Genomic DNA, 24,524 nt, shown 5'->3' with positions numbered 1-24,524 from the left:
AAGTGATATTCAGGTAATGGGAGATAACGAGGAAGAGATAGGAGATTATAAAGTGTACTTGACGGGTGTTAGAAAGGGAAGGGCAGAGTCTGGGGTAGGGCTCTTTATCAGGAATACCATTGCACGCAACATAATTTCTGTTAGGGACGTAAATGAGTGAATGATGTGGGTAGATTTGTCAGTTGGAGGAATTAGGACAAGAAATGTGTCCGTGTATTCACCATGTGATGGTGCAGATGACGAAGTTGACAAGTTTTCTATCCTGGTTAGGGCTTCCTCCACTCTATTCTCTTCTATCAATTTTACAATACCTATTTTCCAAATCTCAAAATTTTCTCCATTGAAGTACTCTCTGAATTCATTTCCTAATTCTTCTCTCCAACGATACCTAGATATTTTCCTCTCCTGTACGCTATCGTAAACGATCTCTTGCGCTCCTATCTCTTGAATAATTAATTTTATAGATACTGGCATATGATTTGCCTTTGCCCGACAAGTTTTATGAAGCATAGAGTGACATCGTGGTCAGGGTCAACAGCAAGGATAGAATAGTGCTAATGGGTGATTTCAATGCGAGAGTTAGGAATAGAACCGAAGGATACAAAAGGGTGTTTGGTAAATGTGGGGAAGATATGGAAGCTAATGGGAATGGGAAGCATTTGCTGGACATCTGTGCTAGTATGGGTTTAGCTGTTATGAATACATTCTTCAAGCATAAGGCTATTCACCACTACACATGGGAGGCTAGGGGTACCAGATCCATAATAGACAATATCTTAACAGACTTTGAATTCAGGAAATCTGTTAGGAATGAAAGAGTTTTTTGTGGATTTTTCGATGATACAGACCACTATCTGATCTGTAGTGAACTAAGTATCTCTAGGCCTAGGGTAGAGAAAGTGAAATCTGTCTGCAAATGAATAAGGGTAGAAAATCTCCAGGACGAGGAAATTAGACAGAAGTACATGGATATGATTAGTGAGAAGTTTCGAACAGTAGACAGTAAGCAGGTTCAGGATATAGAAAGTGACTGGGTGGCATTCAGGGATGCTGTAGTAGAAACAGCAAGGGAATGCTTAGGAACAACTGTGTGTAAAGATGGGAAAAGGCGAACATCTTGGTGGAATGATGAAGTGAGAGCAGCCTGTAAACGTAAAAAGAAGGCTTATCAGAAATGGCTCCAAACAAGGGCCGAGGCAGACAGGGATGTGTACGTAGATGAAAGAAACAGAGAGAAACAAATAGTTGTTGAATCCAAAAAGAAGTCATGGGAAGATTTTGGTAATAACCTGGAAAGGCTAGGTAAAGCAGCAGGGAAACCTTTCTGGACAGTAATAAAGATTCTTAGGAAGGGAGGGAAAAAGGAAATGAACAGTGTTTTGAGTAATTCGGGTGAACTCATAATAGATCCCAGGGAATCACTGGAGAGGTTGAGGGAATATTTTGAACATCTTCTCAATGTAAAAGGAAATCATCCTGGTGGTGTTTCAAACAGCCAAACTCATGGGGAGGAGGAAAATGATGTTGGTGAAATTATGCTTGAATAAGTGGAAAGGATGGTAAATAAACTCCATTGTCACAAATCAGCAGGAATAGATGAAATTAGACCTGAAATGGTGAAGTATAGTGGGAAGGCAGGGGTGAAATGGCTTCATAGAGTAGTAAAATTAGCGTGGAGTGTTGGTAAGGTACCTTCAGATTGGACAAAAGCAGTAATTGCACCTATCTATAAGCAAGGGAACAGGAAGGATTGCAACAACTATCGAGGTATCTCATTGATTAGTATACCAGGCAAAGTACTATACGCGAACCTTTTCTTGAGCCCTGAGCTCCCTAGTGCTGAATCGGTAGACCTCGGTTATCTTTGACATCCATATTGGCAACCTTTGAAACACAAACTATGCATCGCTGTGTGACGTCTGGCGTACACTTTACGAACTAGTACTGATGTTGTTTACACAGCAAAGCCAAACTATTTAATTCATGCTAGGAAGAAGATTTGCATCGAGAAATGTTATATAATGTTAAATAATGTATGTGTGATAGAGTTGTTGGCGTAAGATAATAAATGTTTAGAAAATTCATATCGATCGATCATATTATTGATTCAATTCAGATATCATTTCCATCCAGTTGGCAGTATAACCGGAACCATCAGCGCTCCCTCCTTACCCCTCACCCCGTAAAAATCGGGCTCAAGAAAAAGTTTGCGTATAGTATTCACTGGCATCTTGGAAGGGAGGGAGCAATCAGTCGTTGAGAGGAAGTTGGATGAAAACCAGTGTGGTTTCGGACCACAGAGAGGCTGTCAGGATCAGATTTTCAGTTTGAGCCAGGTGAATGAAAAATGCTACGAGAGGAATAGGTAGTTGTGTTTATGTTTCGTAGATCTAGAGAAAGCATATGACAGGGTACCGAGGGAAAAGATGTTCACTATACCGGGGGACTATGGAATTAAATGTAGATTATTAAAATCAATCCAAGGCATTTATGTTAACAATTGGGCTTCAGTGAGAATTGATGGTAGAATGAGTTCTTGGTTCAGGGTACTTACAGGGGTTAGACAAGGCTGTATTCTTTCACCTTTGCTGTTCGTAGTTTACATGGATCATCTGCTGAAAGGTATAAAGTGGCAGGGAGGGATTCAGTTAGGTGGAAATGTAGTAAGCAGTCTGGCATACGACGGCGACTTGGTCTTAATGGCAGATTGTGCCGAAAGCCTGCAGTCTAATATCTTGGAACTTGAAAATAGGTGCAATGAGTATGGTATGAAAATGAGCTTCTCGAAGACTAAATTGATGTCAGTAGGTAAGAAATTCAACAGAATTGAGTGTCAGGTTGGTGATACAAAGCTAGAACAGGTCGATAATTTCAAGTATTTAGGTTGTGTGTTCTCCCAGGATGGTAATATAGTGAGATTGAATCAAGGTTGAGTAAAGCTAATGCAGTGAGCTCGCAACTGCGATCAACATATTCTGTAAGAAGAAAGTCAGCTCCCAGTCAAAACTATCTTTACATCGGTCTGTTTTCAGACCAACTTTGCTTTACGGCAGCGAAAGCTGGGTGGACTCGGGATATCTTATTCATAAGTTAGAAGTAACAGACATGAAAGTAGCTGGTATAAGGGTACTCGGAATGAGGAGATAAAGGCTAATTTAGGAATGAACTCGATGGATGAAGCAGTACGCATAAACCGGCTTTGGTGGTGGGGTCATGTAAGGCGAATGGAGGAGGATAGGTTACCTAGGATAATAATGGACTCTGCTATGGAGGGTAAGAGAAGTAGAGGGAGACCAAGACAACGATGGTTAGACTCTGTTTCTAACGATTTAAAGATAAGAGGTATAGAACTAAATGAGGCCAGAACACTAGTTGCAAATCGAGGATTGTGGCGACGTTTAGTAAATTCACAGAGCCTTGCAGACTGAACGCTGAAAGGCATAACAGTCTATAATGATAATGTATGTATGTAATCAATTTTCATAACGTAATTTATCCTCAGCTCAGGTTGGTTGGCGGCAGTTTTCCCAATATCCTTTTTCTATTTCTATGGCATGTTTTACATATTTTTTCCAGAACTCAAGCGTTACAGAACTAACGTTCATTACATTTATTCCTTTCCCCTTCTCTTCACTGTTTGCTCGATTTTTATTGATTTTTTTTATTGTTTTGCAATTTTGTTCTTCTTAAAGGCCCAAATCAGTTCCGTGGCATTGATTTCACAGCAAGCTACTGGCAGCCAGATAAGCTCAACTTCTTGTCTTAATTCTTTAGCGATTCATTCAATTTTCTTTTGAGGCTATCATTTGTATATCATGATAGGTATATCATTTGTTCGAATTCTAATCACAGGTAGTTATTAAATACCAAAGGAAACTGAGAACGAAATGTTAGTGTACATGCAGTTTTTAATTATTTACAATTCTGAGTAAGGCACGACACAGCGTCCCATGGTATCACAGCAGCGCTGCACAACTCTCTGTGCACCTGTCAGCTACTGATCCTTACCATTCTGCCCAATACAAACTAATATTAAGAAAGTGAATTAATTTACATATTTCAGTCATATTCATTAGATATATGATCACAATGCAACCAAGAAGACCATTTTCCAATCACCCTGAGCCAAGAAAAAGTTATATTACAAAATTGATAACTTTTTCCTTGAAAATAATTCTGAATTGTATAAACAGTGTATAAAATTTCCCAATGCATACAGCACTAAAATTTGAATCCGATCAGATGAGAGGTTTTAGAGAAACAATGTCCTAAATTTGATGCATTGTTGAAACAAATTTAAAAAACTGGCTCTTTCAGTGCTCCACCTGCGATAAAAATAATTAAAAATTCAAAACCCATATAACATAACATGAAATGAAGAAAATAAAGGTGTCATTGGATATTCTTAGGCATATTGATTATTTAATAAACAACTTCCAAACTCGAGTACACGTAATATCTTGGTCAACAGTAGGCTACCATAACTCAACTGGTAAGATTATCTAACATGAAATTGGAAGGTTTAGAGTCCGGATCCCACTGTCCAGTTGGATGAATAGTACTCACACAAGACCTGTTGACACACACGTAAATCATACCATGCGTCTCGTATCTAGCACAATGAGATGTACACCTACTTTCTGGCTACCCATAATTAGCCACATACCACCTCCTTCTTTGCAGCAGGAAAACTGCACTTGTACAGGAGTACAAAAAAAAGTACAGAAAAATCATCACCTCCCTGTTCACATAGACATCCCAACCACTAGTAAAGGAAGGTTTCTCGTTACCCACCGTCATAACTGCAACGGCTTAAATACTAATGACTGCCGGAGACACATATAGCAGATTAATGCTATGACAGAACAACGTAACATGCTGAGAGATGCTGGCAGGTGTACAGATTTCCTGCACAAGTGGAAGGAAATAACTTCTCCAAGTTATGACTGTGGCACTGAAAAGCAGACTGTTCAAGATGTAGTTCAAAAATGTCCTCAGAGATTTCCCTGGCAATCCAACAGAGTTCCTGGTTATGACGGAGAGATCAATAGACTACATTTTTGGCCTGGATTTGTTATATGAGATGATTGTAGATATTTATTTCTAGTGATGTAGTCATACGCTAAATAAATGTGGTGAACACGACCTAATAAGTTCAAAATCTATTTAGAGTACAATGAGGTCATGAAAATTCAATATTCATTACAACTATGCGACTTCAGCAGCTTCAAACTTCCTTCTTTGTCCATCAAGTAAAGAGTCAATTTCTACATATTAAAATACAAGTTGTTTCTGAAAGTTTGAAGTATAAAGTATTGAATGCGGAAGCATTTTATTGACTGAAAATAATATATTTGTTCTAAGCTTGGGGTCAATATTTTAACCCATATATGCCCACCGCCCCATTTTTGGGGCAGCTGGAATTTTATTTTTATATTTCAAGGAATTTCTTCCTGAGGTAAGTTTGATGTTATATTTCAAGAGGGTTGGCATTGGTGGATAAGACCTGGGTCCCTGCCAACACACAGCTGCTTCAACATAACAGTTATTCATTGTTGACTACAGCTCATTGTGAACATGCAACATGACCTCTCAGAACAAGTAAGTATTTTAATTATTATTGATAATTATTAGTATGTTTGTGTGATTCCTTATGGTATATAACTTGCATAATGTTGCTGTAATAGAATATAGCTGGTTATTTGTAATTTGAGTACTGTTTCCAGTCATTTCTTTCAATGCCCCAAAAATGGGGCAATGGGCATGGGCGGGGTACACCTTATTTTATAGTACAATCATTACGGCAGCATATGTTCTACTGACTAAAATAATTTGTGTTATGATATGTAGATATACACGAGTTACAGATTCCATATCCTACGCCGTAACTGATTATAAAACACAATATGCATCGAGTAATCCAGCAAAAATGTTGTAAAAATAACGGAACAAATGATTATAGACTATCATCTGCATTATATCAGTATTGTTACCTACTGTAGATATATCGTTAAAATATTTTCACGTGTTTCTTATAATATTTTAGGTTGACCATCGATGAAATCTTGGCGATTCTTGAGAGTGACGACCAACAATTTTCAAGTGCTACAATATACACTTGTCCTCCGGAAAATCATCTTCATAGTGATGAGGAAAGTGGTGACGAAGACGGAAACATCAATCATCTATCTGGGAACCAACTTCGGGCTGAGGGAGAGCTGCGGGCTACTGTCATTTCTGAAAATCGATTTGAAGAAATGGTATTGGGAGTACCTGAGATACGGGATGATACTAGCTGTGCTGACCAAGTAGCATCATCAGGTAGTCACAATGAACAGACTGCATCCTCAGCTACTTCTAGTGATAACTACATGTTATCACCTCCCCGAAAGAAGAAAACATTGCCACCAACACGTAAGTGGGAACATGTTGATATACCCTCCAAACCTGAACACGAATGGACAAGACCAGAATTTTTAAACACAAACAAATCTCCTGTAGAACTTTTCGAACTATTTTGGGATGACCAAATAATAAACACCATTGTTAATGAGACAAAACGATATGCCATGTTCAAAGGTAACCATAATTTTGATGTTGACGTTAATGAAATCAGGTTACTTATTGCCATATTACTTTTGAGTGGATATTGTACTGTTGCTAGGCATCGTCTCTACTGGGATTCAGGTGCTGATACTTACCATCCCGGGGTCGCAGGTGCTATTTCAAGGAATAGATTTGAAGAATTACTTCGCTACTTACACATTTCTGATAATAACACTCTAAATCCAAATGATAAATTCGCAAAAGTGCGCCCACTTTGGGATCATGTAAATGGAAAATGGTTAAAATTCTTTCCTAAAGACGCGTACTTGAGCACTGATGAAACCATGGTCCCATACTTTTGAAGACATGGAACCAAACAGCACATCCAAAACAAACCGGTAAGGTTCGGCTTCAAAGTGTGGTCTATGTGTTCGCGATTAGGGTATCTTGTTCAAGCTGAGCCTTATCAAGGTGCCTCTACAGGTAACACAAACCCTGACCTTGGTGTTGGAGGATCAGTAGTTGTAGACATGGTGAATAAACTGCCTCAAGGTTCGGCATATAGTATATTTACTGATAACTACTTTACATCCCTGCCTCTCTTATCAAAACTAGGAAGAAGTGGTCATGACTGCACTGGCACGATTCGTAATAATCGTATTGAAAATGCCCCTCTCCAGGACCCTGCTGTAATGAAAAAGCTTCCACGAGGTGCTTATGACCAAGTCACAGATGTAAACTCAGGAATAACTCTCGTAAGGTTTAACGACAATAATATTGTAACTCTGGCATCCAACAGAACAGGTGTTTCGCCAATGGGCATGTGCAGTCGTTGGAGTTCCAAGGAAAGAAAGAGGATATCCGTATTTAAAACAGGTAGCGCTTGCTGCCCAGTATAATCTATATATGGGAGGAGTGGACCGGCTGGACCAAAATGTGTCAGCTTATCGGCCTGGTATAAGGATGAAAAAATGGTACTGGCAAGCTTATACTGTTCCCGTTGAGCTGCAGTATCAATAATACATACCAGCTGTATAGGATGACTCCTGCAGGAATGGATAAAGGCACTTGTGGTTTTTTGGGCTTCATACGTTATATTGTCCAATGTTACCTAGGAAAATACACCAATCGTCCTGCAATTGGTAGACCTCTGAAATCTGTGAAACGACGCGTGCAAGATGAAGTGCGGTTGGATGGGGTTGGGCATGTAATAATATAAAACCCAACCCAGATTCGATGCGCAGAATGCCATAAGAACACTACCAAGAAATGTAGAAAATGTGATGTGGGCTGCCATGCTAATTGCTTTGAGAAGTTCCATTGTTAAGTGACATAAAGCAAGTAATTTCCATCAAACGTTCTTATGTTTTTACGTGTATAATGGTAACAAATGGAAATAATTTAACAATCTCTCTAACTTGGAACACTATTCTTTGTTTATTTGACGAGTTTTATATTTTATATTTGTATTTCTTGTGATGTAATTGAATGTGTGAACGTAGTAAACTTCTAGTCAAAAGGGAAAGTAATTTGCTTTACATGTACCCTCCCATGCCCACCGCCCCATTTATGGGGCGGCACTTTCCTCACGACTGGAATAGGAAACAATTTATTTTTCATTTTTTACAACATCAGTGCATCCATTTGACCATTTTATGTGAAGATGGAAGATGTTCAAAACGAAAAATCTGCTAGCTGTAGGAGCTGCAAGTTGAGGCATGACCTTGATTCAGTTTGCAGCAATGGCTATGATTCCAGGTGATGTTCTGAACTCCCTGTTTTTAAAAACCTACCTTCACATGCTACTAAAGAAAATACGTTTGGAGTTCATCAGAAGAAATCAAAAAAGTGTCATACTATAGAGACTGTAGTTGAAAACATTGATATTAATTTAGAAGAGGATCCTAGTAATTCAAGTGACAGTAAATCTTCCGATCTACATGGAATCAAACCTGTCACATAAGTTAATTTCCGTGGCAAATATATTTTTCAGTAATGATGTTAATTTTGTTATTCCAAATACCGTATGTTCAGGCAAAGCAGCTCTATCCATCAATTTTAATTTATGTTCATACTTATACAATGCAAAAGAAAAGCTAAAGGTTTCCACCTATTCAATACTATTTATTGTAACCTTAAAAAAGTTACAGGTATATGTTGAAACTAGTTTCACTCTATATCAAAAGGTCTAAGTGATGTAGCCCTCTGGTATCTTAATGTTTCAGCCACCTACGTACCCGCCAAAATAACTTTTTCAATGCCTGGGCAGATCATAACGGATCGCCGAAATTCACTCTCTCCAGAATCAGCTAATACGTTAATTTTCCTGAACGGGTAACGAAAAGTATTAAACCCAATAATGCACACAGTTCGTTTGATTTATGCATATTACCTAGGGCCATGCTCATTTAATTTTTCAAAGTCATCAGTAATGTAGATAGGCCTTATAATATTATTCTTTTTCTATTCACAGTGATATGTATGTAAGCTACTGGGCATTGTACTGCATTACCTTTGTTTATATGATACCAATAACATTGTTAGAGCATACTCCTTTCCAATCCACCATGCAGTAAATTTGAAGTTACCGCGTGGCAGATGGCTCGTAAGTAAATCTGAACTCCGAATGAATACGCGCCAAACATTCGCTCCGGAAATAATTGCTCTGTTACCAGCACTAATTCCTAGACCTAGAAAAGGCATACAATAAGGGTGCTGCTTTCCTTTGAATCCCTTCCTATGCCCATATGACTTAAACACTTCTCCTTTACACCCCCTAAATACTCTCAAAACCATATGAAAAGATCTGTAATCTTTTTATAGTCCCGTTTATGTGATAACCCAGTGTAGATCTTTCCTTTCATTAACACCTAGTTATCCCCATGAGTTACTGTCATCCCATCTACACAGGACTTAAACTGAGAGGACATTTCCTCTTGGTGAAACTTACAACCTGACTTTTCACCCCATTTACCCTCTGGAAATTGTCTGTTTATATGCAGTCGCTCACAATCTTGTAACTTATTTATTACTCTTATTAATTTTAGCATCATCCACAAAAAGCCTTATCAGTTAATCCAGGTCCTTACTTGTCATCTGTATATACTGTACAAGAAAACACAGAGGACCTACCTCTTAATCAATACAGAATTGAATAATACTAAGCGTACTCTAATTCTCAGAGTTCTGTTTTCTAGAAATTTAGCCACTCACTCAACCACTTTGCCATCTAGTCCAACAGCACTCAGTTTTGTCAGTAATATTCCATGATCTATCCTGTAAAAGGTCTTGGATAAGTCAATAGCATTACAGTCCATTTGGCCTCCTGAATCTAAAATATCTGCTATATCTTGCTGGAATCCTACAAGTTGACCCTCACAGGAATAAACTTTTCTAAACCTGAACTGCCTTCTTATCAAACCAATTGGTTATTTTGAAAACATATGTAATGTAATTGGAAATGCTTTCCCAGACCTTAGGTGTAACAAACGTAATTATATTTTTTACAACTGGCTTTACATTGCATTGACAGAGATAGGTCTTATGGTGACGATGGGATAGAAAAGGGCTAAGAGTAGGAATGAAGTGACTGTGGTTTTAATTATGGTACAGCCCCAGCATTTTCCTGGTGTAAAAACGGGGAAACCATGGAAAACCATTTTCAAGAGCTGCCGACAGTTGGGTTCAAATCCACTATCTCCGGAATGCAAGCAGATATCGTTTGGTACACATGTAATTATTTGCTTTATGTTTTTCACACTTTCTCTTGTACACTAGGGCTACTCTAGCAACTCCCCATTCATTGGGTATAGTTCCTTCATGCAAACTAATAAACTATGTACTTCAGATATGATACCCTATCCCAACCCATAGCCTTTAGTATAACCCCAAAAATCTTATAAATTCCAGCTGCCTTTCTAGTTGTCAATCATTGTCATCATTATCATAGAATCCCTCCAGTGTGCTGGCTAGGGTGTTAAATTAGTCTTCACCATTGTCTGTCCAGAAATGTCTTCTCACTACTAACTGCCAAGTCCCTCTTCTTCTCTCCACATCCTCTCTCAGCTGGTATACCAATCTTTGACTATGTCTTCCCACTGGCCTTCTTCCTTCAACCCTTCTTTCTAGGCATGTATGTGGTGGTCTTGTGCCAGGCATTCGCGTTACATGTCCATACTATGTTAATTGACAGTCTTTAGATTCTCTTCTGTCAAATCCATTGCCAGTTCCATTCTGATGTCATTATTCCTAGTCCTTGCGTGGTTTTTTGGAGGGTAGTTCGTAGAAACTTCATTTCACATGCTTGCAAGTTACTAACTTCTCTCTCTCTCTTTCAGTGTACATGTTTCTAGACTGTATGTGAGAATGGGTACAAAGTATGACTCGTACAGAATCATCTTGGTTCTCATGGGCACTTTGTTATCCCAAAGTAGATGTCTTACAAGGTTGTATTTGAATACCTGTACACATTGAATGTTTTTATCTTCCAGCTTTAAGTGACAGCTATCTTTCCTACTCATTTTCAGTGCAACATTTTTTGTTGGGCTAACTTTCATTTGGTAATGTTTGAACTTTGCTACCCATTCATTCAGCCTAGGTTGTACCTCTACCTCTGTCTCTCCCCTGATGGGTACATTGTCAGCAAACAATGTGTGTAGTTCTCCATTTCGTTCTCTTTTCCGATTTTTAAGAATACTGTTCATGACAGTAATGAATAGCAATGGTGATAGCGCCATCCCTTTTAGACACCCTGTGTGGTTTTAAACCATTTTGAATGGCTACCCGCAACATGCACACAGCGGCCTACAAAATTTTGAGGAACTCAGAGTTCTCTGAGGCACTTCCAAATGACTGGTCTAGGCACCCTTATTGTATGCCTTTTCTAGGTCTAAGAATTAGTGCTGGTAACAGAGCAGTTATTTCCGGAGCGAATGTTTGGCGTGTATGTGTGAAAATGGGAAACCACGGAAAACCATCTTAAAGGCCGCCGACGGTGAGGTTTGAACCCAGTACCTCCCGCACTTAAGCATGAAGGGGGGTTGTGCTTTTCCCCTGGCCTTCCATAGATACTCTAAAGGTTTATGGTAAATAAATAATAATGAATGTAGCTGTCGAAGTCGGTGATACATATTTGAAAATCCTTCAGTGTACCGAGGTTTTAAAGGGAGCATGAAATAAAAAATTACAAATCTCTCCACTGATATTAGGTTTACAAAGAAATAAGGAATAAAAATGACTTAAATGTATTCTAAGCCATTTTGTTCTGTGGAAGATTTTATTAGAAAGAAGTTTGGATTTACTCTAGAACAACAAAAAACACAACATCTAAGACTACTGCAGACCAAGATTATGACTAAACATCATAAATGCCAACACCTGAAATTAAAACCGGCTGATAATTATTGGTGCTCTGTTCCATATCAACACAATGTGCTCAATTTCACTGGAACCTTACTATTCATGTTTTCTAAAGATTTCTAGCAGAAATTTTTCAAAATTCAGTGGTTACAAAAATTAATATTTATTTCTCACATATCTCAAAATGTTCTCTGTTCAATATATAGCTCCTAGACATTTAATCACAATAACTAACAGAATTTCACTAACATAATTTGTTTTTAAAATTCCAAAATAAAGATCTTACCGCAGCTTGCCGGACATATACAGGATGTGTGAGAGTGACATTCTTCAAGAGAAACAACAAGCACTCTAGTGTGTAATATTCTTTGGCTGCACCATCTTTACCAGAACTGGAGAATTAAAAAAATACAAATAATTAAACACAGCAACCATGAAAACATGCAGAATACAATGTAAAATATAAGACATAGTGGACTGGTCAAAATTGACAATCTCAGGTGCTAATAAAAAGACATACTGATCCTTTCATGTGCAAAGGAGACCGATAGTAACATTGACAAACTTGTCCTGATGTTTCATTCTGTTTCCAAACGGACTATGGAAATGACACAGTGTATTTCCTAGACTGAATACTTCTACTTACATTAGTTATTTTTGTCAACATCGATTACTATACATTTTCAATAAAAAGCTTTAAAATGTGCACTTTGTGTGTCCTAAGAGAATGAAAGGAATGTTTCTTTCTACTCAACCCATGCTTTAAACAGATCACTCTGGCAGCATGCACCATCTTCCTTGTGAGTGAAAAAAATCACAGAACAACTAAACCTTTTTTTATTCACAAGAAGAACAGGCTCAAAGGCCTTCTTTTCTTATGAAATCCAAAACTATTGTGAAAACCACAGAGCTTTATTTTCTCCATCTCAGGCAAAATGAAAGGCAGTTTTTCTAAACAGACCTAAAAAATACATTTTTACACATTGCTTTATGTCACACCAACATAGATAGGTCTTATAGCGACGATAGGATAGGAAAGTGCTAGGAGTGGGAAGGAAGTAGTCATGGATTTAATCCTTACTGGAGTGTAAGAAATCAAAACTGAGGTGTATTACTCTGAGTGAAGGTCATTCCCCTATTTTGGAAGCTCTAGCTTCATTCGGTATCCTTCGATTAATGCAATTTATACATTTCAAACATGATATGGAATAACAATAATAATATTAGAAAACCTGAAGTTAACCAGTTAACTGTTCAAGTTAAGTTGAGTTCAGTCAGACACCTCTTTGGAATGCATTCCAGACCAAGAATCAGACACTAAATTTAATGGGCCAGGTTTCAGTCGAGATGATATCATTACAACTATTGCCAAAGCCAAGTCTAACATCCAAAAAATTTCTATAGACTCTCAGGATCATCTTAGATTTGAAATCAAGAAAAGACTCCCACAATGAATACAACTCAAAAACAATGTTCCACTAGATACATACATTATCATTATAGACTGTTATGCCTTTCAGTGTTCTGTCTGCAAGCCTCTGTGACTTTACTAAACACCATCACAATTCTCTATTTGCAACTAGTGCTGTGGCCTCATTTAGTTCTATACCACTTACCTATAAATCATTAGAAACTGACTCTAACCATCATCGTCTTGGTCTCCCTCCATAACAGAGGCCATTATTCTCCTACATAACCTATCCACCACAATTTGCATCACATGATCCCACCACCGAAGCCGGTTTATGCGTGAAGCTTCATCCAACAAGTTCATTCCTAAATTATCCTTTATCTCCTCATCCCGAGAACCTCCTGCCATTGTTCCCATCTGTTTGTACCAGCAATCATTTTCGCTACTTTCATATGTATTACTTCTACTTATCAATAAAATATCCTGAATCCACCCAGCTTTCGCACCCGTGAAACAAAGTTGGTCTGAAAACAGACCGATGTAAAGACAGTTTCGTCTGGAAGCTGACTTCCTTCTTACAGAATACTGTTGATCGCAACTGCGAGATCACTGCATTAACTTGACTACACCTTGATTCAATCTCACTTTATTACCATCCTGGGAGAACACACGCCTCCCATAAGTCCAACCCCTCGTCCACGTCGTGGGAGATGGGCAACGGCATGAAGTAAGGGATTGCCTGCAGGGGTGATGTACAGCGGGGACTGTGTGTGCCCCATGACCGCTACGGTAGCTGTGAAGGCCCTACAGGAACCCTGAAAAGTGACGGCTAACGGGGCTCTGGTGAAGTCCTCAATGGCAGATGCGGTGGAAAAAGATACTTTTGGAATGGCAAATCTGGCAGACGAGGCAACCCTCTTCCCGTGGGGTTTAGAGAAACATGGGGAACCACTGCCTTGTGGTGAAGAGGGATCTTCAACGGCTAAGGGAGACAACCCCAACAGAAAACGGCAGGCTTGGAGGCTTAGGTGGCAGTCCCACCACCAATCTCAGGTTGCTGTGGGCTAACAACTCGCACAGCCTTAAATATAAACTATTAAAGAAACCGAAGTGAAACACAACCGGATGGATAATAAGTCGACGACTTTTGGCATGAAACGGAAAACGAGAATAGGTTTTTGGAATGTCAGAACCCTGAGAGAGCGCAGTAAATTGAAGCAAGTGGCTAAAGTGATGGAGGAATATAGGCTGGATATCCTCGGATTAAGTGAAGTACGGTGGCCAGACTTCGGAGAAATACAGACTCTTAATAGGTGCACATTACTGTATTCTGGGCAAATGGGGGAGGATGCAGAACATAGAGAAGGTGTAGGAATGCTATTGAATGAAACTGCAAAGAGGAGCCTCCTTGATTGGAAACCCATCTCAGAAAGACTGATGACAGCTCGATTCAAGACCCGGGTTCGCAATGTGACTGTGATCCAATGTTATGCTCCCACAGAAATGTCAGAGATTGGAAAAAAAGGAAGAATTCTACTGCCAGCTAAATGAGACTATTAAGAAAGTTGGAAAGAGAGAGATTATTATTGTGATGGGGGATTTAAATGCAAAGATTGGTTCTAACAATGAGGGACTGGAACAAATTATTGGAGTGCATGGAGTTGGTGACTGTAACGAAAATGGGGAGCTTTTCTTTGATTTCTGTGCTAGCCATGATTTGGTAGTGGGTGGCACTTTATTCCCTCATAAACGATGCCATAAGATTACATGGGTGTCGCCAGATCAGGTTACAGAAAACCAGATAGACCACATCGCCATAAGTAGAATGTTTAGAAGATCATTGACTGATGTCAGAAATAAAAGAGGGGCAGATATTGGAAGTGATCATCACCTGGTAGTTGCAGAGTTTAAAATGAAAATTGTGGCAAGTGGAAGGAAATTTGAAAGGCGAAACAAGAAATTTGATTCAGGTAAATTGCAAGATGAAAGTAAAAGGAAAGAATTCCAGATAGAATTAAGAAACCGCTTTGAAGCTCTTGCTGTTGAACCAGAACTTATGATGGATGTTGAATTATCATGGAAGAAAGTCAAGGACACATATTTAGATGTTAGTGAGAAGGTGCTTGGATTTCACAATTATCTCAAGAAGGAATGGATGTCTAATTATACTTGGAAAAAAATAGAGGCTAGAAAGCTAGTTAAGGCAAAGATTAATATGTGTAAAACAAGACAACAGAAAGCCGCAGCACAAAAGGAATATGTGGAAGCTGATAAGAGTGTGAAGAAAAGATCATACACAGTGGGTAGATGAACAAGCACGAATGGCAGAAGAGGCATCAGCAAGGGGAGATGCTAAGGAATTGTATAGTATCACAAAGATGTGAGGATTGAGGTGGTCAGATAATTTATAATCAATCTGTCCAATATTCTCGGGTAATTCAAAATTGACAGAATAATAGAATTAAAATTTATTTAAGTTTTGTCCTGTGGATGATTATGCTGATTATGTTGATTTTGTACTTTAATACCTTATGTAGGAATAAACCCATTAAAAACAAGAGAGGTGAACTACTGACCACCCGGGAAGAACAGCTACAAAGATGGAAGGAACATTTCTCAGAGTTGCTCAATAGAGATACAGAACAGAATGAAAACCAACAAATGGAACCAGTAGATAGTGACCCAAGAATAAATTTACATCCTCCAACCTGTTCGGAAATAGAGAAGGCCTTGAAACAGATAAGAACTGGAAAAGCACCCGGTATGGATAATATCGCGCCAGAAATACTTAAAGCAGATATTGAGACCTCGGCAAAATTATCGCACCCCCTGTTGGAAAGGATCTGGAATGAAGAAAAGCTACCAGCTGAATGGAAGAAAGGCCTGATTGTTAAGATACCAAAGAAAGGGGATATTACTAAGTGTGATAACTGGAGAAGAATTACATTGTTGTCGGTACCAAGTAAGGTGCTTTCAAGGATCATTTTAGAGCGGGTGAAGGATGTTGTGGAATTGCGCCTTAGAAGGAAACAGGCTGGTTTTCGTAAACACCATAGCTGTGTCGATCTCATAAACACTTTGAGAATCATCTTGGAACAAAGAACAGAATGGCAGAACACCCTCTACTTGACTTTCATTGATTTTGAGAAGGCCTTCGACTCTGCAAATAATAGAGTTATGTGGCAAACACTTGAAGAATATGGTATACCACAAAAGATTCTGAATATTATAAAGGATATGTACGAGGGTTATAAATGTCAGGTTCTGCATATGGGAGATCTTACTGAACCAATAGATGTGACCCAGGAGTTCAACAGGGCTGTATTCTTTCTCTGACGCTTTTCCTACTTGTGTTGGATAGTGTGCTCAGGAGTGTATCGAGGTCGGAAAAGGGGGATCCAGTGGGGCTTACAAGATAGGTTAGAAGACCTTGTTTTTGCAGATGACATCTGCCTACTGGCTCAACGGTTCAGAGATATGGAAGAGACGATTAAGCGGTTGAAGGAGGAAGCAGAGGATGCTGGACCTAAAATAAATATTAATAAGACCAAGGAGATGAGGGTCAATTCCAAGATTGATGATAAATTGTCTATAAATGATAAAGAGGTAGAACAAGTAGACTCCTTCATATACCTTGGGAGTATGGTTACTACAACTGGAGGAGCAGAAGATGACAGTAAGAGTCGTATCAGGAAAGCAAATGTTCAATTGTATCCTATATGGAAAAACAAGAACATTTCTAGAAAAACTAAGCTACGACTTTTTAACACAAATGTGAAGTCTGTTCTGCTTTACAGCTGTAAACCGTGGAAAGTTACCCAGAAGACGATTAAACAGCTGCAAGTCTTCGTGAATCACTGTCTAAGATGTATCATAAACAGAAGATGGCCGGATATTATTTCAAATGAAGATGTATGGGAAGAAACTGACCAGCAGCCAATTGAAATGCAGATAAGGGAGAGAAAATGGCATTGGATAGGACATACTTTAAGGAAGCCCGCTGGAGCCATTGAAAAGACTGCGCTCAACTGGAACCCCCAAGGCGCTACAAAACGCGGAGGTCCAAAGAAAACCTGGAAAAGGACGATCGAAGAGGAATGTCTAACAGTGGGAAAATCTTGGAATGAAGTGAAGAGGTTAGCCAACAATAGGAACAGATGGAAGTGTTTCACGGAAGCCCTATGCTCCAGAAGGAGCAACAGGAAATAAGACAAAAGGGAGAACACACAACCTAAATACTAGAAATTATCTACCTGATCTAGCTTTGTAGGGCGCTTCATTTGAATAAACTGGGTGGGTGTACCTCCCAGTACTATTATTATTATTATTTTTTTGCTAGGGGCTTTACGTCGCACCGACACAGATAGGTCTTATGGCGACGATGGGATAGGAAATGCCTAGGAGTTGGAAGGAAGCGGCCGTGGCCTTAATTAAGGTACAGCCCCAGCATTTGCCTGGTGTGAAAATGGGAAACCATGGAAAACCATCTTCAGGGCTGCCGATAGTGGGATTCAAACCTACTATCTTCCGGATGCAAGCTCACAGCCGCGCGCCTCTATGCGCACAGCCAACTCGCCCGGTTTTAAAAATTACTGTAGTGATTTTAATTATCTACCTTTAATTCCATAGTCCCCCAGTATAGTGAACATCTTTTCCCTCTGTACCCTGTCATATGCTTTCTCTAGATCTACGAATTTATTATTTAGTGCTTGACAATAATGTATTTTAGTGTACCATTTGCCACCGAGGTAGACACCTCATTTGCAAATAAAGAGATTTTGATTTGATTTGAACTCTCAGGACCACTTACTAGGTCACTTAACCGTTGTTCATGGTTCATGAACTAGGGTGTGACTATTGTCCCACACCACGAATCACAGAATGGAATAGCATACAAAATATTACTAAAATTACAAAAAAAAATTGCATTAATTAAGGTATTTTGTAGACAAAAATAAGTATTAATAACAAGAATAGAGTAACATAGAAAATAATATAACTTAATTACTTTTGAAATTTTTTGGCATTAACTAAGGCATTATATTTACCTTCGCAGAAAAAGAAGTATGTAATAACAAGAACAGAGTAGCATAGAAAAATAATATAACTATAATTACTATAAAAATAATTGGTATTAAGTAATGCATTATATTTACATTTGCAGTCAAAAAGATGTACGTAACAACAAGAATAGAGTAGCAATTAGAGATTAATATAAATGTAATTACTATAAAAAATTAATTGGCATTAACTAAGGCATTGGATTTACATTTGCAGGCAAAAATTACTATATAATGACAAGAAGAGAGTAGCACAGAAAATAATATAACTATTATTACAATAAAATATTAATTAGTATTAACTCAACTAAGGCATTACATTTACATCTGCAGACCAAAATAATTATGTAATAAGAAGAATAAAGTAACACACAAAATAATATTTAACTATAATAATTACCATAAAATATGAATTGGTATCAACTAAGACATTACATTTATAGACAAAAATATGTAATAACAAGAGAGAAGTATACTAAACAATATACTATCTGCGCACTTTTTAGTGATAGATTTACACCCTAGTGCTGAAGTGGTCGACTTCGGTTATCTTCGAGATTCGTATTGACAACCTTTGAAACACAAACTAAGAATCGCTTATCATCGCTGTGCGCCATCTGGCGTACACTTTAAGTACTCGTACTGTTGTTGTTTACACAGCAAAGCCAAACTATAGAATTCATGCTAGGAACACGTTTCGCAACGGGAAATGTTATATAGTATTATATATTGTGTGTGTGATACAGTTGTTTGCTTAAAATAATAAAGGTTTATAAAATTCATATCGATCGATCATATTATCGATTCAATTCAGATTTCATTTCCATTCAGTTGGCAGTATTAACGGAAACCTTCTTACTTCTCCAACGAGTACAAAAATCTATCACTAAAAAGTGCGCATACTATAATTACTATAAAAATTAATTGGTATTAACTATTATATTTACATTTGCAGAAAAAATTAGTATGTAATGATAAGAAAAAGAAAGCACAGAAAATATGTACCTGGTAACTATACTTACTATCAAAATTAATTGGCATTAACCAATGTATTGGATTTTACATTTGCACATTGCATTTGTGGTAACAATAGAGTAGTATACATAATATTATAACTATAATTACAATGCAAAATTAATTACTATCAGGTAAGGCACTTGATTTATATTTGTAGGCAATCTCTTCTTTCATAATTCTGTTTCTTCTATCAAAACATTTCTTGTCTTCAGTATCTCCAATTTTTCAGTCTCCAGTTTCACCCTTTATTCCTGATATGCCTTCCTGTCATTTTGTATGGATTCCAGGATGGTACTCTTTCTATTCTTGTGACCTCTCTACTGTGAGATGGTTTTTTCATCACACTGCCCACCACCTGAAAATCCTGGTTGTGCATCATCTGGAGCGCTGTGTTGCACCTCATCTGTAGCCCTTACTTTATTATTGTCTGGTGTGTGCTGGATGTGTGTGGCCAGCAATAAGACAGGATACACTGATGTTTTGTGGCCATACACAAGTTCTATTTCTTCCACAAAAGGAAAGATTGTCCTCCCCCTGCCAGTAGAATTGTTATTATCAATAAATTTCTTGTAATTTCTGTCCAAAACTTTCCACCTGTTCTCACAATTACAAGGCATTACTTTAATGGCCAATTCCTTTCCCAGCTCTTCAGATATAACTTGCCACATTTGCTTTCTATTCTTCATCTTGAGTTTTCCAACCTTACCATGATATTTCTTATACAGATCTATCAGCATCTTCGTTTGGTTCTCCGTCCATTTGAATTCATTCCCTTCTGCCCCAGCTAACGCAGTGGGTGATGTGAAGATCACGAATTCCTGCAATTCTGGACAACGGGGATTTAATTAGTAATTTTCTACAAAAAGCCTAACAAATTTCGTGTAATCACTAGACCTATATTTAAGATCAATACTCCTCGTGGGTTGGGTTATGTTTTATTATATTTACTACTATGTGCCGTATTACACTTGCATTATAAAATTAAATAAGTTTATTTATTTATTAATAAAATTACAATAATAAGACTGCAATGTAGTACATTTATTGAACCTACCTTTAGATAAATCCATCGCCACTTATTGTAGTTCAAAGAGAATGTGACGATGTAGTTTTAATTACAGTAATAAAATACCCGCCAAATAAATGATTCGTTTCTCTCACTCTCGCTGGATGACGCTGATTACGCACAGAACGATTCTATTTGCGTTCCAACACGCTGCAATAACAAACCGGTTCTGAATGGTACTCAGTTTGCGCTTGCACATCCACAGTTGTTGGTATCGGTTCTGAACACATTCCGAACTGTGTGTTGGAACAAACCTAATAAGTGCTGCATCGGTAGAAGTTGTTCGGTAAGCTCGAGAGATACAAATTCTTTTTTTTATTTTTTATTTTTTTTTATAACCTGAAAGCTTGAGAGATCCGGAGCACAAAGCCTCTTTGAATTTGCAATAATTTATTCCGGGCCCATTTCTTTCTTTCCCAGTGTGTTTCGGAAAGAAGAGGCACAGTATAGAATCAGTGGCACAAATGCCATATAATAAATTATTTTAAGTACTCCTGAATTCAGTCCCGATGATGGTCTGCATGCAACAGTTAGTCCCTTTAAAAACATACTGGCTTCAATTCTTAAGCTGTTGAAGTGAGTTCTGAATGTGAGTTGTTCGTCCAGTGTAATGCCCAAAAATAACTGATTCTGATCCTCAATTTTTATCTGATGTTCATTCATAATTACTCTTGGTTTCTTCTGTTTTCTTCTCCTCATGAGAAACATTGCTTTGACCTTCATTGCATTAAATTGCAATTTCTTAGTTTCATCCCAATTAAAAACACTAAAAAGGCAGAATTTGTTTGAACAGTGAGATCTCTCACATTTTCAGCTTCAATTAGAAGAGCATCATCGGTGTAGGCAATGACCCGACATCCCGTTGGAAGCGGTCATCATAAAGGATATTTCAGAAACCAGGGCTACATTTTGATCCTTGTGGACAGCCTTTGGCAACATATTTTGTGGAGACTGCTGTTCCAATCTGAAGCTTCACTCTTCATTTACAAAAGTAAAGACAAAAATTACAATGAAATTTTATGGATATGATTCGTTTACGAAACCTTCACATCTCATGATCCTGGGAGAATTTCACTTTTACATTCTATATTATTCCACCAAGAAACACATCCCAAAAGTATGTAGAGTTACTACTCTAATGAGTGATTATTAATTTCCAAGATGTGCCAACAAAAGACAAGGGGAGAAACTTCTTTATTTGCCAGCTGCTTTACGTCGCACCGACACAGATAGGTCTTACGGCGACGATGGGACAGGAAAGGCCTAGGAATGGGAAGGAAGCAGCCGTGACCTTCATTAAGGTAGAGGGAGAAACTTCACACAAAGTAGAGAATACATGTAATATACGGATTAAAGAAGTCATCACATAACGAACTCACAGAAATAGATACGGAACGGTCGTGGAAAACCAGATAACAATTAACACTTGCAGCATTACCTACAATGTATGTTAGGTATTCAGCCCGAAGGCTGGTTTGATCCTCTGCAGCTCCGCCAACAGCTGTCATAAATAGCCTAGGCATCACTGAAGAGGCGTACTAGGGAAATGAGGAGTGAGGTGGTTTCCCGTTGCTTTCCTCACCAAGCCAGCTGTTGCTATTACATATCAGTCTGCCAAGCGCACTGAAATGCATGCAACTACCTACCCTATGAGCGATATTTTCACACCATTCATAACAGGGACTGGCTGCATAAGGAATGGTATTACTAGTATTACTCATACCTCAGTCACTTTCATATTGTCAAAGCCTATATAAGAAAAAGAAAGTATGGTAATTGCTTGACGCCCAGCCTCCTCCGAATTACGGTATCATGCAACGATGTAGGAATCGGCAGCTGATCATCGTACACGTAATCAATCAATCACTACTGATCTGCATTTAGGGCAGTCACCCAGGTGGCAGATTCCCTATCTGATGTTTTCCTAGCCTTTTCTTAAACGATTGCAAAAAAATTGGAAATTTGTTGAACATCTCCCTTGGTAAGTTATTCCAATCCCTAACTCCCCTTCCTATGTAATTCAATAAGTGTAATTGTAATATATTCCTTGCCACATAATGGAACAATCTAATGTCTAGTTCTCCAAAAGATTACGAATAATCGCACAGCGATGAAAACTAGAGCATTGTGATATCTCACTCAATACACTAATACCCCAAGACATATCCTAAAAAAGTTTCGAAAACAGTTGTCATTGTCACGCCGAATCAATTAATCTTAATAACCATAACCCCAAAACAGCTATAATTTCGTTTTAAATAGTGTGTATAAAAAGGTTATTTCAAACTCAGGACCCGTTCTACCTTCGTGCTCGTCTGCGATCCTTCTGATATTAGCCAGTAACAAGCAAATCATAACCATGAAATGACACCTGCGTCCAAATTCATGGTACCAGATTGAGGCTAGGTTAGCACAGCACAACCATGTACATAAAATATAACAACGTTCCAACTGTAATAAAACTTACCCCCACATCAAATAATTTGTTTTGACATTCTTCGGCCACGAAAATTCACCAAATATAATCTGATTATCCCTTTCAACAATTTCCTTTTTGTTGACATTGAACTGCCGTAACAAACTCAACGGATCAGCCATTTTTACTTAAACGGAAGTGACCAAAAAAAAACAACCAAACAAGGAGGTCGGCGGAGGGGGCTTTCTAGAACAACCAATGAGTAAATCAAAAACCAAAACTTCTTCTTCTTCTTTTTCGTTATAATTCACTGGACTTGGCTGAATACCGGTTTACCCAGTCACTGACGTATATTGAACTTCAAAGTACGGAGGAGACGAAAACACAAGTGATAAAGTAGAAAATAGAGGATAACAATTCTACTACGAATCTACAACACACAGGAATAGCACAAGGACACAAGGTACTATGCTTCACATCAGAATAATAATCATCGACGACTTGCTGCCACACAAACATGCCGAGATCCAATGCAGTTTCGGAAAGGAAATTAGACAGGGCTACCACCGTAGTGGGCGTGGGATATAGAACCCAACATGATAGTTGAGTGGCTAACGCGAATGGTTGCCTAAAAAGCAGCTGCAACCATGTTATTCTACTAACTTCGAGCATCAGATATTGAAACAAAATATGATTAATTGTACCAACCGAAGTACGGCATTTACAGAGGTTGGACTCGACCAATTTCATACGATATAACTGATCAGGCGTGCATATATGATTGAGACGCAAGCGAATAATGTTAGTGATATGACGTTTAGAATAAGAATGTTGTTTAAACCACGGAGATGTAGGTATAATCGGAAGGATCGTAAACAAACTTCGACCCGTTCAACGCGAGGTGTAACTCCAATCATCCGGCCATCAGTGTCTAATACTATCTCGACAACTGCCCCAAAAATCAGTAAAAGATAATGCCAAATGGTATGTTACGCCCTGTCCTTGAGCTGCCAAATTAGCCAATCAGCTTGTTCATTTCCTTGAATATTAGAATGACCAGGAATCAAAATTTTTGTGACCATTATTCCTAATTGATGTATATCGAAATAAAGTTTTCAAAGATATTGAATGTACAAATTTCCGGTAACTTGGATTGTTTAAAATTTGGAGGACACTCAGGAATCAGGAGCAAAGTAGGCACTGTCGAGTTGTGAATCCTTTATGCATAGTAAGGCTTGACGGATCGCAAAAACCTCCATCGTAAAAAGAGATGTCTCCGACGGGAGTGGATATTGTTTTGAAATGTGGAGATCTGAGGAAAAAACAGCAGCCCCTACACCTGGAGGGTTGTTATTATTATTGGACCCATCGGTATATATGATTGGGGAAATGTAATGAATATCCTGGGACAATGCTATCCGTAAGTATTTATTAGAATTGTTTCCAAATAATTGACCTTAGTGTGGAGAACCCCCGAATGAAGGCACAATAATGTGAGGGACGTAATAGTTTGCCTGAAAAGTAAGGCGATAATTAGATAGAGACGGGGTACGCATGATATAATGTAGAAGGGTAAAAAGGGAATGATATGCCCAGGCAAGAGCTGGGTAGCGGCGTAGGGGAGTACCTCGTGGAGTACACTGAGCAACG

General features: G+C 38.4%; 1 protein-coding gene across 2 annotated transcripts in view; it reads right to left on the bottom strand.

Annotated features, from left to right (window-relative positions):
• The window catches only part of hyx (cell division cycle 73 hyrax), a 221,799-nt gene extending 198,725 nt beyond the window's left edge, over positions 1–23,074 (bottom strand). For both annotated transcript variants that reach the window (XM_067144180.2, XM_068227012.1), the window contains exons 1-2: positions 22,926–23,074; positions 12,191–12,296 (exon numbers count right to left, since the gene is read on the bottom strand). In XM_067144180.2, coding sequence (XP_067000281.1) covers positions 12,191–12,296; positions 22,926–23,056 — 237 coding nt within the window. In that variant the 5' untranslated portion in view covers positions 23,057–23,074. The remainder of the gene's footprint in view (positions 1–12,190; positions 12,297–22,925) is intronic.
• Positions 23,075–24,524: the final 1,450 nt, after the last annotated feature.

This window comes from Anabrus simplex, chromosome 3, assembly GCF_040414725.1.
Source record: "Anabrus simplex isolate iqAnaSimp1 chromosome 3, ASM4041472v1, whole genome shotgun sequence".
NCBI lineage: Eukaryota > Metazoa > Arthropoda > Insecta > Orthoptera > Tettigoniidae > Anabrus > Anabrus simplex.
Note: the sequence above shows the minus strand (reverse complement) of the source record. Positions and strands in the feature narration are given on the sequence as shown.